The 18047-nt window shown below is 37.0% G+C and overlaps 3 protein-coding genes across 7 annotated transcripts; 1 reads left to right on the forward strand and 2 right to left on the reverse strand.

The window, feature by feature from the left end:
- Positions 1-367: 367 nt before the first annotated feature.
- lysmd1 (LysM, putative peptidoglycan-binding, domain containing 1) lies at positions 368-3548 on the reverse strand. The gene is made up of 3 exons (XM_060870242.1): positions 2923-3548; positions 2538-2836; positions 368-1643 (listed from the first exon to the last, which is right to left on the reverse strand). Exons 1-3 carry the CDS (start codon positions 3100-3102, stop codon positions 1493-1495), a joined length of 630 nt encoding a protein of 209 aa, XP_060726225.1. The 5' UTR covers positions 3103-3548; the 3' UTR covers positions 368-1492.
- Positions 3549-3550: 2 nt separating this feature from the next.
- On the forward strand, positions 3551-7766 carry scnm1 (sodium channel modifier 1). 5 transcript variants are annotated; one of them, XM_060870238.1, is made up of 9 exons: positions 3553-3683; positions 3867-3937; positions 5204-5292; positions 5382-5482; positions 5584-5684; positions 5980-6092; positions 6214-6343; positions 6530-6642; positions 7248-7766. In XM_060870238.1, the coding sequence occupies exons 1-8, from the start codon at positions 3573-3575 to the stop codon at positions 6639-6641; spliced, it is 828 nt and encodes a 275-aa protein (XP_060726221.1). In that variant the 5' UTR covers positions 3553-3572; the 3' UTR covers position 6642; positions 7248-7766. The 5 variants fall into 5 exon arrangements, with proteins under 5 accessions (XP_060726222.1, XP_060726221.1, XP_060726219.1 ...); XM_060870239.1 differs by lacking the exon at positions 7248-7766 and having other exon boundaries at positions 3551-3683; positions 6217-6343; positions 6530-6938; XM_060870236.1 differs by lacking the exon at positions 7248-7766 and having other exon boundaries at positions 3554-3683; positions 6530-6938.
- A 299-nt stretch (positions 7767-8065) lies between these two features.
- On the reverse strand, positions 8066-17654 carry tmod4 (tropomodulin 4 (muscle)). Its single transcript, XM_060870235.1, has 10 exons — positions 17535-17654; positions 13864-14026; positions 13385-13541; positions 13187-13309; positions 11376-11468; positions 10972-11102; positions 9781-9888; positions 9108-9251; positions 8861-9005; positions 8066-8278 (listed from the first exon to the last, which is right to left on the reverse strand). Exons 2-10 carry the CDS (start codon positions 13969-13971, stop codon positions 8256-8258), a joined length of 1032 nt encoding a protein of 343 aa, XP_060726218.1. The 5' UTR covers positions 13972-14026; positions 17535-17654; the 3' UTR covers positions 8066-8255.
- Between the last annotated feature and the right edge of the window lie 393 nt (positions 17655-18047).

Here is an 18047-nt window from a genome sequence, read left to right on the forward strand (position 1 = left end):
TTCTCATGGGGTTTATAAAATCATACATTATACACACAAACAAAACAAATTCACACAATGAGACATTGATTTGTCTCTGCTGTATCTATGTATTGTTTACATTCATGCAAGAGTACCCAATTTAACCATACCAGACAGAATGATGATTCCCTCTGGCAGTCAGTGGGACATCAGCTTACATAGTACAAACTAGGGACATACTGTAGGTGAATACACAACTCCATTGTTTGAATAGATCATGTGTTTTTAATGGATACAAATTCAGATACAAAAGAGGCACACTATTCTTTTGCTTTGCCAGAAAGATTCACAGGTATTAGGTCAAAATTAAAGGTGTGTATAAGGGGGGGGGAAATGCTGGTCTTTATTTTATTTTTTCACTTTCAAGTGGGTTTGAGCTCAACTAAAGACCACATTCATGAACAAGAAAATGCAGAGTCCTTATTAATTGCCAGTTCAGGGTAAAATTGTTTAAATTAGAATACAAATACAACTAACATGTAAATTGTGCAAGTTAATTTAAAAACAGAACACAGACAGCATTGACATTTCAACATCTGAGATTTTTAAAGTGTTTCTGGGCGAATTGGAATAGGGTTCCTATATCACTAATTATTCAATTCAATAAAAAAAAAACAAAAAAAAAAAACAATCAGACTTAGGCCAGAACAACTTCAGGTTTAAATCCAAATACAGAAACAGGATATTTGGCATACTAAACTGTTATAAGGTACATTTTTTTAATCAGAAGTAACATACCAATTCCCCTGACGAACATGGAAGCCAGTGTATACAACCTAGAAATCAGTTCTGTTTCACAGTGACAAAGAAGACAAAATATTGCATCAAGGCGGTTTGGTTACATCACCAATGACAATTAATAGTGTTTCAGAGAGGATTACTCAGTGAGCTAGGAGGGCTACTGACTGATTTTCTTTTTGACTTAAACTTGGCTAACTGAGCAATCCTGCTTCATTAAATAACCCCTAACAGTGCAGCAGCTAAGTGACCTAATCAAATTATGCAGCATCACATACAACATGAGAACAAACATGAGAACAAACATATGGTAAAGCACTAAAGTGTCCATGAGAGATTATTTCAAACTTGGCTTAGACACCTTAAATGTTGTGCAGATGAAATATATAGCTTATATTTTCCTTGATTTCTAAACAAATGTTCGGTTCTGATTTGAACCAGATTACTGTCATGACCAGCGCTCCTTTTTCTTCTGTAAACAATTAGGCTAGTATGCCAACATGGCACGTGTCCCTGAGACCATATTAGCACAGTCAGTCAGGTGGCAGCGCACATCAATTCCACAATACTTTACATCATTCATGTAGCGATCTCAGATCCTTGCAATCTAATGAAATAAGCAGTGTTTTTTCCAGTGAAATCTGTCCCTCACCTGTGCAACCTTAATTTTTCATTTGTTCCTGTGGACGTAAACACTTCACACTAATCATGCAGTTCGGTTAATAAGCCAGCCTCAGAGCTGAAAAATCTCATCTTCTCTATCCCGCAGTTTCTTGGTACGTTTGGTGATGGTGAGTGGCACAGAGCCCAATGTGACCTGTTCACCCAGAGAAGAGCCGCAGGACTCCTGACGTCTGTATAGATTCTGTTGTGTTGAAGAAAACCTTTAAAAAGCATTAGAGATAAAAATTTGTCATATAAACACACACAGATGAATGTCAAACACACTGATAACATATCAGCTTATTAAATTTGTGTGATGTACTTATTTCTGGGATTCCCATTTCCAATGCTAAAGGAACAATGCCCTACAAATCTCAGATCTGTCCTTAAAACTCACAACTTACTTCCTGCATATTCTTTCTAACATACTGATTTTTTATGCTTTATATCAAGGACTCCATAAACATGAGCAAGTGTGTTTGGAGCAGGTAAAATGTGATTAGATCAGTAGAATGATCCTCCAGGACTTGACTTGAGAAACCTTGATTTAAAAATACTTCATTTAAGTACCAGCAATCTAATATTTGGAATTTAAAATTGTTGGGGGAAAAAAATGCAACTAAACATCAAAAGCTATCATTGAGCATAAAAATCACGTGGTACATAAGAACTATGAATGCCATAATATCCATGGGTGTTAAGATGTTAAATATACAACAAGGGTTATTTCAGAAATCATATCGCAGTGTGCTCAATGGGATTTTTTAACATGTACACATGAATGCTATGGTCAGGTTTGGCCATGTATTCTATCTGTGTAAACTTAATACAAAACGAATAAGATATTAAAATTACATTATAAAGACTGTTAGCGTATTAAGTGTCATGAATGTTTAGTGCCAAATGGATTTCGACAGAGATACTGAGAGAGTATTTAAGGTACTGACAGAGAAAAAAAAATCTATTAAGTTTTTATCTTCATTTTTGAAAATAAGAAATGTATTCTAATAAACGGTAAACTCGTATTTAACTGTATCGGATTCCCAATCTTTGTCCATTCTTTGTGACAAATAGTTTACTTCAGATCAGGTCATCGCACTTTTGGCTTTACTTACTTTACTTCTTGTGCTTCTTGACATGTCTTTATAGCTGCTTGTTTTGACTGATAAATCAAGCTATCCATCCTTTTCAAATAATCTGAGGGAGAAATATCTGTAGTCACTTCTTGAATTTCTGAGACTCTTTGGCCATTCTCAACAGGGACCTGCTGATGCTGAAGAATCGATTCATCTTCAAGCAATTCGTTCTCATTAGTAAATGACAGTGACTCTGTTAGAATGGGAATGGAGAGGACCTTCTTCAGGAATATTGAATCGTTGGTGTACAGTCTATTGGCCCTTTTGATTTGCTCCATCTGAAAAGAGCAGGCAGAGGTTAGGTCAAGAGCTTAGCATTTATTAACTAAGGTGAACGAAAATAGTTTTCAGAGCTTCAGCTTACAGACACGCCGTATTTTAGTGACAATCCTTGTAAAGTTTCGCCCGGTTGGACGTTGTGTTGGATGGGTTTTTGTCGGACTGGTGATACAGAGGAGGTCACCAAGCTGCCGTAAGATTTAGCTCGCTGTCCCTGGAGCAGTCCATGTGCTCCAATCCCCACAGATGTCTGATCCGCGGACATGGTCACTTTCTGCAGCAAGCTCAAAGACGCCCAACACTTGTATGTGGTATCGTAACACTGTGCTAAAGTTCCCTTACTAGCTGGCACTTCTGAAGCTGGACTCCAAAAACATTTCGGTTCCAGTCATGAAGATAATATCAGACGGATAGCTAAAAAAATACATAACAGTCCTTTAAGTAGTTTATATAACGATCAAGCTAAGTAGCTAACAATGAAACGCGCACTGCTAATTACTCTCATGTTAAACAGTGCTACAAATTAGTTTAGCTAGAAAAAACATCACATCATTAGATTAAGTATACATTAAGCCTACACGCTAACCATGGCTGCTTTATCAGTTTCATTATTTTATTTCTGAACAGTTAACTAGATAGTAACTAGTTTCTAAATGGAGAATTAAAGTAAGCGATTTGGCGAAGCTAATCTCCCTGTGTTGCCATGGCGCCCTGTTGTCTCTAAGAACCACCCTCATGTCCCATAATTCCTTTGAACAAACAGGAAGTGCTTCGCTAGCCGTATTAGCTTTAAACATGTCTTTTAAACGAGAAGGCAATGACAGTAGTCAACTAAATGTCTTAAAGGTAAATAATTACGTGTTTTTTTTTTTTAATAAATATATAAATGTAATATTGCAGACACTTTAATCTAGCTAACAGTTCTACTTAAGGCTGCTAGTTTATTAGGTATCAGATATGCTTAGAGAGCACAGTTATGAGTGACTATAGATTATAGTATAAAGACTGTGTTTATGTTTGTGGTTGTAGAAACGACGTGTTGCTGATTTGCTGGCAAACTACATTTCAGAGGACGAAGCTACGTTGATGAAAAATGGAAGGTAATGTTTCTGAATATCTGCTGTTTTGCACAGTCCTTTACAATGTCTCAGGTAACTGCTGCTATAATAATAACGTGTTTATTCCAGTATTTCTGCACACGCAATATTGTTAAACATGCAGTATTTACACTGGTTGGTGCTGTTTTTGTGTATTGTCTTTTGTGTATTGTCTTTTGTGCATTGTCTTATATATTTTGTTTGCACTGTTTTTTGTCCTGCACTGTCTTGTCCGTCTTGTTTGTCTTGTCCTGCACTGTTTGCACCAGGTTGCACAGTTGCACTTTATTTGGCTAGGACTAATTCCTAAGTCCTTCGCTCTGTCTTTGTTTTATGTAGTACCATGGTCCTGGAGACATGCTGTCTCATTTCACTGTGTACTGCAACAGCTATATATGGTTGAAATGACAATAAAAGCCCCTTGACTTGAATATCTATGGTGTACAGACATAATTACGCATACTGATAAAAAGCCATTTTGTAGCCTAACTGATGCACCATGTTTACCTAAGATCTACATGTACAGAGCTTCTACATTGCCTGCATTTAAAGTCTTATCTTTATATGGCTCATCCATAGACCTAGACCAGAGACCTTGATGTATTCATCATTTTCTGCAGTATTTAAGTACGTGTCTCCAACTACAGTTGGAGTTTGATCATTAGTTATGTCATGTAGTCCATGTACAGCCAGTTTAGCAGTTAGTTTAACAGCTTTTTTAAATACTCATATGACTGCAATAAAATATGAAGATACAAAATACAGTACACTTTATAGATAGTTTGTGGACACCCGGCCTGTAGTGACACTAAGGGGCCCACATGTGTTCCAGTTTAGTGGGCTGCATACAGTCCTGATTTTAAAACTTCTGAATATGCCATTAACCTTTGCCCATAGAGTGAATGTTGAGATATACACTGACAATTACCATCACACCTGTATGTGCTTTTGGAACAGCCACCTTTAGTTCTCTCTATGCTGTTATAATAACCTCCACATTTCTGGGATGGCTTTCCACAAAATTTTGGAGTGTAGCTGTAGGGATTTGCATTCGTTCAGCCACAAGAGCATTAGTGAGGTCAGGTGCTGATTTTGGGAGAGACCTGGCACACAGTCAGTGTTCTAGTTTATCTCAGAGGTGTTCATTTTAGGTCAGGGTTAAACCAGGTCTTCCTGAAGTATCTATGTACTTTAGGCTGTGTAGAGTATATTCATTTGTGTATGTACACATTAATTTGATAACATCTGTTCAACCCTTGTATTGTATAGGTATAGCTGTTTGGTGTGTTCACAACGCCCTGTTTTTGACACAGTCGATATGCTGACAGTGCACAGAAAAGGGAAGCGGCATCTCGAAGGTGAGAATTGCTCTTCACATTGTTTTTTATATTGTATATTAGAGTAGTGTTGACTTGTTTTTTATTGTCTCTGGTCTTCTGGTGTCCAGGTCTTAAATGGTTTTATGGCAAAAAAGCTCGGCTAAAAAATGAAATTGATAAGAGGCGACATCAAGAGTATGTTAATGAAGAAGATGATCGGCAGGTAAATGTAAATAGATTTTTTTTTAACAGGTGTTACTTATAACTGCATTATGTACAGTATTATTCAGGGTTGATGTATATTGTGAGCTTGTCATATTATGATCGTAGGAAACAGGCAGCTCTGCTCCATTACTAACACAGACACGAAAGATAGCGCACCATGCCTTGCTGAAAACTACACCGTATAACAGCTGTCATAAAAAGGCCAGGTAATGATTGGACAGTTTAGTTTCTTTTTTATAATTAAAAACTATATAACATTTTTTGATAGTGTAAATGGTACGTAGTTTAAAATACCATATTGGTGATAATGGTATATTTTATGAATGTGTTTTATTGTGGTGTAAAAAGTTCACTATATATGTACTCATGTCTCAGGCATTTTATATATTAAAAAAATAGATAATATTTGATTGTTTCCCTTAAAAATGTGTCTTCTTTTTTTTTCTTCCTTTCTTCTGTCAAAGCATTGGATTATCATTTGTTTTTGTCGATATTTTTAAGTGAAAGATGTGAAAACCCAGTAACTCCAGACTGCAGTAGAAACTACAGTGTTGACCAGAACATTATCCCCAGAGCTAAGAGCCAAATCTACATGGATACCACACCTGTTCCTGGTGAGATATATAATTCTAATACATTTCAAGGGGACACATTTGATTTGATTTGATTTGACATTTTGATGTGGTAGTGCATAATTTATTTGTTGGATTTTTTGTTCATGTTTATGCCATTTAGCAGATGCAAGTCATCACCGGATTGAGACACAAATGAAAAAAAAAAAAAGGAAAGCTGCCAACCCTGCTGCGTCTGAGCCTGTCACAGAGCAGAGATGCAGAGAACTAGAACATTACCTTAAATTAAAGAGGTATGATGTCATTCAGCCATTTTAAGTCATCAGTCTTTTTAATGAACATATTATGTACGTTTAATACTTATGCAATGTTTAGTTTTTCAGCCATTTTACATGAAGCAATTTAGGGATTAATTTGAACTTATTAAACCCTAATTATCTCAAATTGTCTCTGGCCTGTTTTGATTTTTTTCCCATTAGCAACGGTTGGATACAGGACCCCAGTGGGAAATGGGTAAAAGATGAAAATGTAGAGTTTGACTCAGATGAGGAGGAACCGCTTCCACCACTTCCTACAAATGGGACTTCATAGAGTATGTTGTGACGTTCGGGTCAAACGTCATGCTTTCTGGACTGCTATCTTCTTCCTCAAAAATACTTGCTTTTTGTCTTAAAGCTACAAACTCAGACAATGCAAAAAAGCAACAAAAAAATGGACTGCATTAGGAACTGCTGATCAGTGAGGAAGTTAGTTTCCCCCACAAAGCTGAGTTGTTTTTTTTTCTTTTTTTTTCCCCACAACATGTCAAGAATGTGTCTTGGCGTCTTGCTAAAAAGAACCACATTTTTAACTTTGTAATAAAATAGAGAAAACCGAGACTAAAAGAAAGCATGACTTGATATACATTTCCTTATTTGTCTTTGTCACTATACTAAATACTACTAGTGAAATACACATGTGAAATTAGAGCTAGTAAGTCACAAAACTGGATCCTGTTCCAGAATGTCAGAGCTGGGAGTGTACAGTGTCGTGCCACTTCTGTCTTCTAATATTAATCATGATGGCCTGTCTGCGGTAATGAGAAATAAAAACAAAATACAAATACGTGTTAAAATCAACATCTCAACATTGATTAATTCATTTCATAAGTAATGATTTATTTAAGCAGTCACCCAGTAGTCTGACCTGTGTTTTTAGATGAGAGAGAGAATGGCTGTGTCTGCACCCATTGGTCAATAAAAAAAGACCCAAGAGATCAGCAACTGCTCTGACGGTGGGGTTTCTTCATACACCCCCTTCTCTCCAGAACTGGTATGAAGCTATATTTGGAGCTGTGTAACCAAATCACTGGGCTTGTGACTTGTGCAGGTATAAATAGGCAGAGGATAGTCAAGTGTTATGGTGGGAAATTGAAAAGATCCGACTAATCTGAAGGCAGAGGTTACAACTAAAACTAACTCTGTACACAATAGTTTTACCACAATGTACTGACTCAACAGTGGCTACATAACACGGACTCTGAAAGCTGTTGTGTTCAGGTAATCATGTGACTGAACTGAAATCTGACTTTGTTTCTAATCAACGTTAATTAATAAGATTTTAGACCTGAGTAGTTTTCCTTTCAGTGTGGATAAATGGACTCTGATCCAGTGCTATTTTCTTAGAATAAATTATGCATGTTAGATGAATAAATCACATTAAACAATGTTGTTGATCGCTATACATTTAATGATTAAATGCTTATGAATTTGCAATGTGCTTAGAAAATGAATCTAATCAGGAATTAAGGGTGGCGTTGGCTTTATAACCGTCCAATGAGACGGTTGGTGACAGTTTTATAATCTCAATTTAACAAAACTGAAGCCTGATTAGACAATGAAAAAGATAATGTTTTATTTAAAATATGTACATTTCTTTTTGTTAGAAGCACCATATTCCAAAAAGAAAGAAAAAAAAAATCATGGCTCAAGAAATGATCAAGTAATGTCTTTTTTTCACAAGAATATATTGAAATATTTGAAAGCACATGATTTTTATTAAGTGAGATCACATTTGGCTTGATGAGACCCAGTGTATACAAACAGCAGAGCTGGTGTTAATGATATCCACAATGGTAGATGATTAAAAGGTTAAAGCATAGCAGGCTGATCTGTGTCACCGTCTCGAGTCTTCCGAGCAGTGCTGCGGCAGAGAGCACCAAAGCCCTCAACTCATCCTCTGCTGACGGACTAAATATGAAGAAAACAAGAAGTGACCATGGATGATTATATATGTAAAGCCATATATAATGTAATACATTCATTATTTTTCAATGAGATTTAAAAAAAAATGTTAATGCTATGTTAATAACAGCTGAGTCATATGAGAAAGAATTATTAAATCAATCCATTCTGGACTCGTCTTACAACACACACTACCTAATCTGGACTTTTTGCACAGCACACTTTACAATTATGCACTGTAACTGCAACTTTATTTATAAACAGCAATGCTGTTTTATAATCACCATATTCATATCCATATAATCAGTCATTATACTGCATTCATATGCTATAGTTTGTCTGTTTTAGTGCACAGTACATGTATTTTGACATAGTGTATATGACTGTGTATGTGACATAAAATTTTAGAATTTATAATATCCCCTTAATAATATCCAGGCTCCTCTAGAACCAGATCTCCCAGTGTTTTATTCTAGATTTGAAATATATTAAAGGTGTAACAATTGCAGCTGTATTTCATGCTGTTATGAGGACTGCTGCACATCTCTTGTAAATGTAATAAGCCATTTAATGTGATACTGCACTCACAGTAGTCATTGTTCCTGGTGATGGCCATGGCAGCTCTAGCACGAGGACCCTGCTGGGTGAAGTGGTAGCCAATCTTTAGGATGCTCGAGTTGTTCTCCAGCATAGATGCGATCTCCATCTCTACAGAATCTCCCAGTTTCTGCCTCTGTATCAAGGGAAACAGAGCCACAATCAAAACCTTAAAAAAGCACAACCAAGCATTTATTTTTATATATGCATGCAACATAAGCTGGTCAAGACTTGTCACCTGGTTGTCAATCTTGATTTCAGCTAAGGTGTTGTTTTCAGACATTGCTTTAATGATAGCCATCATTCCTTCAGCAGTGATGAAGTTAGACTCGATGTTTAGGCTTTCCAGTGTAGTGTTCACTGTTAACATCTCAGCTATGGCCTAGCCGAGAAGGACAGACAGATTAGCTCAAGATGAAATGTCCTAAATGCTTCAAAACTATAAAAGATATTTAGATACATTTCATTTCAATATTTTTTTTTAAATAAATAAAGTTTGGGTGTGTTGACTTTGGAAAAGCCTTCACAGGGTCAAATGTATGCATCTCGGATACAAGATAAGTCAAGATTGAGTAATCCCAAAAATGTAAAGAGAGAAAATGTAAGGATGTCCTTCTAACCACATTGTGGCCCAAAAGCATCTTAAGCATTTTGGCAGCTTCCATCTAATCCCCAACTGAAATGATTAGTCTTCTGTCCATTTTGTTATGGCACATAACTGTTCAATAATCTGATCAAAGTATGACACTCACTATTTCACATCCTAGTTTTTATAAATTATATTTATGATTTCTTAAAAGCAGAAATGCTTTACATGATGCTTTTGCTGTTTTCGGCTGTTTGTCAGACTTCATCCACAACCTCATCCAGCAGGTTTTCCCAAATAGCCAAATGTAACTTGGAGTACTCACATAAGCCACAGGATCATTGCTCCGTGTAGCAGCAATGCTTAAGCTCAGTACATGAGTGTTTTGCTTCATACTCTGGAAGATCTCTTTCAGAGTCGGGATGGGAATGTCCTAAACAATAAAGCAGCCATTACATTCACTGTTCATTGAAGAATAAAGCAGCCATTACATTCACTGTTCACTTCCAGGAACAATGCACGGAACAAAAAACATTCAAATCAAAAGCTAATATATATAAGTAGAGTTATAATACATTTAAACTGAACTATAATAAAGTCATATTTTTTTAAAATAATACACAAATGCGCCCTGTGATGGATTGGCACTCCGTCCAGGGTGTATCCTGCCTTGATGCCCGATGACGCCTGAGATAGGCACAGGCTCCCCGTGACCCGAGGTAGTTCGGATAAGCGGTAGAAGATGAATGAATGAATGAATACACAAATGCGTAAAATGAGCAAATTGTCATGTTAAATATAATCTCTAAGATATATATTTTTGGTTCTCAAACACTAAAGATTTAAAATTCTACATTGTTTTAAATGTCACTTATAATGCTTATAATGTACTTATAAATAACTTATAAATAACCTATAATGATATATATCACTTATGTACCTGAGGTACATTAATCCTACAAAATGACAGTTTAGAACATGTTAAATCAAATCAATTAAAATGCACAGCAAAGAAGTTCATTCATTCATTTTCTACCGCTTATCCGAACTACCTCGGGTCACGGGGAGCCTGTGCCTATCTCAGATGTCATTGGGCATAAAGGCAGGATACACCCTGGATGGAGTGCCAACCCATCGCAGGGCACACACACACTCTCATTCACTCACGCAATCACACACTACGGACAATTTTCCAGAGATGCCAATCAACCTACCAGGGGAGGAAACCGGAGTACCCGGAGGAAACCCCCAAGGCACGGGGAGAACATGCAAACTCCACACACACAAGGCGGAGGAGGGAATCGAACCCCCAACCCTGGAGGTGTGAGGCGAACGTGCTAACCACTAAGCCACCGTGCCCCCCAGCAAAGAAGTTAATTATGCTTAATAATATATATTTTTTTAAGTTTAAAACTATAAGAAATATAATGTAGGTTTAAAATGTTCTGTTACAAAAGCATTCATTTATTTGTGCAATATGGTAATGATTGTAATGTCCTGTAACGGTTTAAATTACCGGGATGTTGTTAAAGTTGACATCTGTCAGGCTGCTGTCATTCTTCTGGATCCTATGCAGTGTGTCTTCAATGTCTGTGTCATTGGGAGGCTCATCGGGGTAGATCTTATACACATCAGGTTTTACCACACCTGTAAGGGGTTGCAGGACAGACCACGGTTAAGAATTATGGAAAGTGGTGAATAATCATATATAGTGCTGCATTAATTAATATTCAATTTCAATTAAATTTTTTTTTGTATAGCGCCTTTTACAGCTTTACAGAACATAGACATAGAACAAAAGGTTAATATAAAGAATAATATAAAGATTAATAGAATGCAAAATTCAAGATTAATATTAGATAGATTTAGTTCACAATGTATATCACAATATATATATATGAATATGAGATGGATACATACTGTTGATGCCTTCTGTGTTGGCAATTTTACCAGTGGCACCAAGAGCATCGTAGTACTGCTTATTACTCATCAGGGTGTACATTCCCAAGATGGCTGCAAAGATGCAAATACAATGAGTTAAAACAAGGTGCAATTTTTTTTACATAACTCATTTTTTTCCTGATTAGAATCATGTGAGATTTTCAAAGAAAGCATGATAACTTCAGCATTAATAGCTTAAGGGTTCTTTTGGAAAATATGGCAGAGATGACTGTTGCATGTCCTCACCAACAGGTGGAAGCATTTTCTCAGAAAACCATGTGGTAAATATGTTTCCAACTGCTGTAGCGAGGCTCTGCATTTCTCACCCTGTCGTGCTATTTATTGGTTCACATTGGGATAGGAAAAAATGGATGGCTGAAATGGATTGGCAAGGTTACAATTTGTCCAGCAACGCTGCAATGCCACTGAAGCAAGAAGACCTTTTCAGGACTAATGGCATAGAGAAAGGCAGCTACTGATGAACACACTACTCTGCCTTTACACTATGACTTATACTCACTATAATAAACCTGCGAACAAGGCACTATTAATATCAATATCAAAGACAATAGCACTGGCAAAACAACAAGCATCCACCAGCTTTCTATGCATCAACTTGGTAAATGTGAATTGTCATTCAAAACTGACACAGACAGAGGAATGGCACAGCTGTAAAGGAAATTAAATCCCAAGTTGGATGTGCTCCAGATGAATGGCTTTACCACACTTAGTTTAGAGAACTGCTAAAAACCTCGTCCACCACCACAGCACAGAATTAACCCTTTCAGCTTTCTTTTAATGACCAATTCAACAACAATCTAGAATTAGATTTCTGCAACTTTTACTCAATGTAAATTGAGTTGTTTAGTCAATCAAATATTAATTTGAACAGAATATAGAATGTTGTTTTCTTTTAGAAAGCAAATAGCCAAGTATTTTTTAGATTATTTGATTTATTTTACTTGATTAATTGACCAATGATTTCAAAACCAAGTTTGCATGATGCTTATCGATGGGTATAAACTTTCATTGTTAGCCTCAACAAGCAGGACTGCTTCAGCAGGACAGGGTCATACTTTACACAACTACTATTGAAACTATGGTTTTAAACAGCATTATCAACCTGTAACACACTGGTGTTTTCCCATATGTTTGTATAAGTGCAGTCAGCCAACAGGCCCTTCTAAATATTACAAACCTACCAACCCCCCTTCCTACATTTGTTAATACTAACCCAGTGGCCCTTGGCCAGCTTATTTTGGTGATCTGCTGAGCTATGAGAATCAGATACTGTGGGATATGGCCCAAGCTCAGTCACATCTGTAATGCATAGTGAGCCATAGGATAGGACCATTACTATTTTAGACCATATTATTATTCCTCTGACTTTTTAAGTAATTTTGTGAACAGATAATCCTGGATTGTTAAAATGTGGCATAAACATTTGTGTGTCTTATATATCTGCAGTATGGCTAGCAGTTACTGTGATCGGACTGTCTAATGCAGTGTTCTTAGTCTCATCTCGATGCCCTGGTTCATTTAAGACTAAAATAAACAAGCTTTTTTACTCATGATGACATATTTCACTGACTGTATACCACGGGGTTCTGTGCGCCTGCTGACTATATTTTAAGTAACTGTAGCTAAGACTGAGGATTTTGGAGGAAGGTTAAGTAAAGGCCAAGGATGGTCGAGATTAAATATAGGAACAGCTTTGCTCCATCTGTCAACAGAACAGAGAGGCTGAGAATTTTGCTGAGAATTGCTGGAACATATGCCATTCCACCTACCTGCAATGTCACACATCTCAGCGTCTGTGGCATTTCTCAGAGCTTCTTCTAACTCTGGCTCCAGAGTGATCTGCTCCTCTTCTGGGATCTTTCCTGCTCCAGGTTTGGGAACAAATTTCTTTCCTAAAATTAAACTGAGAATTAGTTTGAAAGAAAGATTCCATGTTTCCTTTTTGATAGAAGTAGTAGCTAAACTACCTTTCTTCTCCCCAGTGAAGGGCACGAGGTCTTCTCGGTCCTGATGTTCCAGAGCCTGTTTCTCCAGGTGCTCAAGAAGAGCACTGCGGTCAAAAGGACCTGTTGGATTTTTCTTGGTCTGATCACGCTGACGGAAACCAGCTGGGAGCATTGCATTCTGAAACATGACCAAAGAAGTTCATCAGTCATTAAATTGTAAACATTTCCTGTTTTCAAAAAATAACTAATGGTGTGCAAAGACAATCAAATGTTTACGTTATATGAGATGAAGTATACATTTTAGACTTTCCAACCAGCTTTATGCTGTTAATTAATGCATTTAAATCTGTAAAGTTCTTTGCATGTTAAATTACATTACAATACAAATTCGTCTTTCTCCATGTGTAGGTTGTGCAGAAATTGAGCACTTGTGTGGGTGGAGAGCACTTAGATATGCTTCAAGATGGAGAATGTTTATTAATGTGCTATATGTCCTTTACCTCAGGGTCCATCTCCTGCAGCTCATATTCGAGCATATCCAGCTCCTCTGCACTGAGCCCCCTGAGGATAGCATCCTCATCAATGTCCCGGGGGTCGCTCTTTGACATCTTGGCTGCTTGATGTAGCTCCTACAGCACAGCACCAGCCCAGACACAGAGAGCTCTGGCAAAAGAAAAAAAGGCTGTGCAGTATTCAGTGAAAGTACAAATACATTCATTACACAGACACAAGCATGGAAGGAACCACAACAGACGGCAGGCTGAGATAAAACCCATCAAAGTGAAAGAATACTCCACTGATAAATGGTCTGTGTCTTTACAAATTAGTGTCATTCATTCTCTAAGCAACAGATTCAATGGGGGACTGTTTTTCCAGGATGTACAATGACTAGACTAAAAGCTAGCATGTACAGAGCAAAGACAAGAATTGCTTTCATATTTAAATACAAAACCCAAGATGAATACTGTACTTTGTTTTGTTTACATGACTGTGTGACTGGCATTTAGGTTTCACTGTATTTCCTTCCTGCAAATGTGTGGGATTTAATTAGATTCTTTAAAAAAAAATAGGCCAGTAGGTGGATTGGTTTAAATAAATTGCCTGAAGGTATTAATACTGTAAGTGTGCTTGTGTACACACACACACACACACACACACACACACACACACAAAGATGCCCTCATGACTGGCAGTTACTATATGTGAGTGAGTGAGACGAGAAAAAGATTTGTTTTTTATTGCTATTTGTATAAAATTAACTTGATCATTTCAACTGAGTGAGGCAGGGAGTGGGGTGAGAGAGAGAGAGAGAGAGAGAGAGAGAGAGAGAGAGAGAGAGAGAGAGAGAGATCTTTGCTATTCTTAGTGCCGGTATAGCAGACCTGAGTTTTGAGTTACAGTGGTGAAGAGTAGAGAGAGACATGCTTCCACATTTATCAGCAGATTGCATTCACATCAACACAGACCTCAACCCAGTGCGGAGCAGAACTACAGTACTGATAGGAAACATCATACAAAGCCACAGTTTCACATCACCACACCCAAATAATAAAAAAGCCATGTCCTGAGGCTTAGAAATAGAACTGATGCACACAAGCTTGTAGGTTTTACATGGATGCGACTCTTCCTGAACCCTGACTCTCACTAGACACTCAGGTGTTGTGAGTAGTTCTGACGAATGATCAGTCTCTAATGGCTATATGTTAGAACAAGTAAACTAAATCTGTGTGCAGTGTATGTGAAGGTTCTCACACAGGTTGCAGCTAACTAAGCTTAATCCTGTAATACTAGAAAATACACTTGTGATAGAGCCGTTTAAACTGTAATGATATCATTCTATTCATACAGTATGTACACATCATTAGATCCATCGTCGCAGAGATGCTAAATCTGACATTACGTAATATACATAATAGCTCTGTCTCCTCCAACACAGCAATCGGTCATAGAAAACACAGTGGTAATGAGTTCTCTTTCAGTGCAAGCATTTAATATAACTCTAAGGGTTTCAAAACCGATCTGAAAAATTGCTTTGCTGTATTTTTAGGGTATTGTTTTATATTGTTGTATTGTTTGCTCTCTGAAACCACTGACGATAAAGACTGCATATGTGTTTGTTATCAGAGATTGGGCCAGTACAGAACAGCTTTATTTTGTTGAGTCAGTATTTGTAATACTGCACAAACAACTTAAAAAAATGACAAATTAAAACAACTCTAAAAGTGAATTTGAATGGATAAGAGGGTCTTTGTGGAGGGGACAGAAATAAGAGGTCTTAAACATTTTGACCTGCTCTGTGTTGCAAAAAAATGTATTACAATAAACAACCAACCTCCTACATTTCTCACCTGCTACCTTGGTACTTTATGAGATGCATGTCTATTATGTATTAAAACTAAGGCTTTTGGCTTTTGATAACATCATTATAAATAATCTTTTATAAGCCATTTGCTATTGCTGAAAAACTGACTTCCCTAAACCCTCGAACACATGTGACATTGGTTTGTCATAAGCTAGAAGAAAGACTAATACAGTAGGAGACGAAATTATAAATAGGAATTAAGCAGGTCAAACACGGTCAGTCCCACTGGCCAGGTGACATCTTTACGAGCCCTTCACATTTTTGTAGCAAGCCACCTGTCTACAGAACTCCAAACACACATCAACCCCACTTCAGACAATATTAAAGCACGGCAGAATAGTATGTGCCACCTGTTCAGCCAGCTGGTAATGAAGTGGTTTAAATGAGACCTTTCCAGCAGGAATCTCTGCAACTATTATGGCAAAGCTTCCATAATATACCTCATTGCATTCAAAGTGTTGTTATCTGCATTTTGATGACTGGTAGGTTTCACAAATTAACATGAGGAATTTGTAGATCTGAAGTGCAGAAAAAAAAACATTTTTTTAGTGCCAATTGTGTTAAAGGGTAACACCATGAGATCAAATAACATTCTGTTGAGTAAAACTCCAGGGTCAACAATTTACTTTAATAAAGCTGAATTCAAATACAGAAAATTTAAAAATAAATAAGTAACTTAATCAAAGCAAGTGTCTGACCAAAATAACATCACAAAACACAAGGAAGGGCATGCTCTTTCAGTGTTGAGTCTCAGAAACCCAAAACTGCCTGTCTGCTGTAACATGAGTGAATGTCAAGATGCTGGCACAAAGCAAAAAGACTTGAGGGTGAACTACTTGAACATAACCATGTCAAGTTGAAATCAAGGATAAAGTCCATTCTGCCTGGAATATATATATATATATATATATATAGATATATATAAAGATATATATAGATATATATATATATATATATAGAGAGAGAGAGAGAGAGAGAGAGAGAGAGAGAGAGAGAGAGAGAGAGAGAGAGAGAGAGAGTTTGTGTGTGCAAGAGCAATACGGTTCAGCTCCAGCAGGGCTATTAAACAGAATTCACACTATTTGTGTGTCAGCTCTTTCACGACTCACCATCCAAGTGTAAAATTCCAAATCAACCCAAGCTTAATTTTAGCTTCATAAGTCAGCTCCTTCCAACAGAGTAAATCTCACTGCCAGCCTTAACTTCAGCCTTCGGTTAACTCCAGTAAGAAGTATCCAGTAATCCAGTATTCATAAGAAGAGACCCAGTTTGAACTATTTCACTTTGATATTGAATATAACTAAGCTGTGTAACAGTCTAACAAGTAAATAAACATGAATAAGTCTTAATGGGCTACATGAATCCCATGACACTTGTTACAAATCCTTAAAAGTCATGTTAATCCAGAGCTTTCCTGCTAATACTTAGCTTACTGGACTGAGGGATGTTATCCATGTTATGTTGCACAGTGGCCATGCTAAAACTGATCACTTCAATCTTCATTAAGTGATGGCTGCAAAAATGTGACTTACCCCACACAAGATAAATGCCTCATGGGCACATCCATGGACGTGAAATATACATCACAAATAAATAATAAATCCTATACAAGTAAGAATATAGGATATTGTATAAAATACAAAGTACATAGAATTAACTAACAGAAAGTAGAAGTAATTGTGACCAGAAGTGCAGTATTATCCATTTCACTGAATCTAAATAATGAGCAAACAGTATACTCCAGGAATAAACACATAGTTTAGAGGAATCATAGGCCCTAGTCAGTGTAAAAAGTTGACTTCTACCTACCTCTACTCAGAGTCTCTGCTCAGCAGGATCCAGCACTGGAAACCAGAGAGCTGCAATACATTTTCCCCTTTCTCCCACCCCCAGTGTACACACCCCACCCAACCCCATTTATCTCTCCCTGCCTTGTGCCTGCTTTCTAGGTAATGTTGATCCAGGCATTCTGGCACACATTTGTAGATATGTTTTAATTTATATTATTTTAAGAAAGAAAGAGAGAGAGAGAGAGAGAGAGAGAGAGAGAGAGAGAGAGAGAGAGAGAGAGAGAGCGAGAGCGTAATCAGACTGAGCATGTGTTTATCTATCAATCAAACTTGGGGTGATAATTTAAAACCAGCAATTCCGCCCTCTAGTGACGAAATTCTGTAGCTTAGACTGAAGATAGATAGATAGATAGATAGATAGATAGATAGATAGATAGATAGATAGATAGATAGATAGATAGATAGATAGATAGATAGCAAATTAGTGATACTGCAAATTAATCATTTAGAGTACAAAATATTTTAGAGTACA

This window comes from Tachysurus vachellii, chromosome 5, assembly GCF_030014155.1.
Source record: "Tachysurus vachellii isolate PV-2020 chromosome 5, HZAU_Pvac_v1, whole genome shotgun sequence".
Classification (NCBI taxonomy): domain Eukaryota; kingdom Metazoa; phylum Chordata; class Actinopteri; order Siluriformes; family Bagridae; genus Tachysurus; species Tachysurus vachellii.

Excerpts from the sequence above, each read along its gene's own strand:
- lysmd1 (XM_060870242.1), bottom strand. The coding sequence starts at position 3,102 with ATGTCCGCGGATCAGACATCTGTGGGGATTGGAGCACATGGACTGCTC. Across the intron at positions 2,837-2,922 it reads CACTAAAATACGGCGTGTCT|ATGGAGCAAATCAAAAGGGC; the intron begins GTAAGCTGAAGC and ends TGCTCTTTTCAG. Across the intron at positions 1,644-2,537 it reads CAAGAAGCACAAGAAGTAAA|GTTTTCTTCAACACAACAGA; the intron begins GTAAGTAAAGCC and ends TGCTTTTTAAAG.
- scnm1 (XM_060870238.1), top strand. The coding sequence starts at position 3,573 with ATGTCCCATAATTCCTTTGAACAAACAGGAAGTGCTTCGCTAGCCGTA. Across the intron at positions 3,684-3,866 it reads GTCAACTAAATGTCTTAAAG|AAACGACGTGTTGCTGATTT; the intron begins GTAAATAATTAC and ends TTGTGGTTGTAG. Across the intron at positions 5,685-5,979 it reads AGCTGTCATAAAAAGGCCAG|TGAAAGATGTGAAAACCCAG; the intron begins GTAATGATTGGA and ends GATATTTTTAAG.
- tmod4 (XM_060870235.1), bottom strand. The coding sequence starts at position 13,971 with ATGTCAAAGAGCGACCCCCGGGACATTGATGAGGATGCTATCCTCAGG. Across the intron at positions 13,542-13,863 it reads TGCAGGAGATGGACCCTGAG|AATGCAATGCTCCCAGCTGG; the intron begins GTAAAGGACATA and ends GTCATGTTTCAG. Across the intron at positions 13,310-13,384 it reads CTTCACTGGGGAGAAGAAAG|GAAAGAAATTTGTTCCCAAA; the intron begins GTAGTTTAGCTA and ends GTTTAATTTTAG.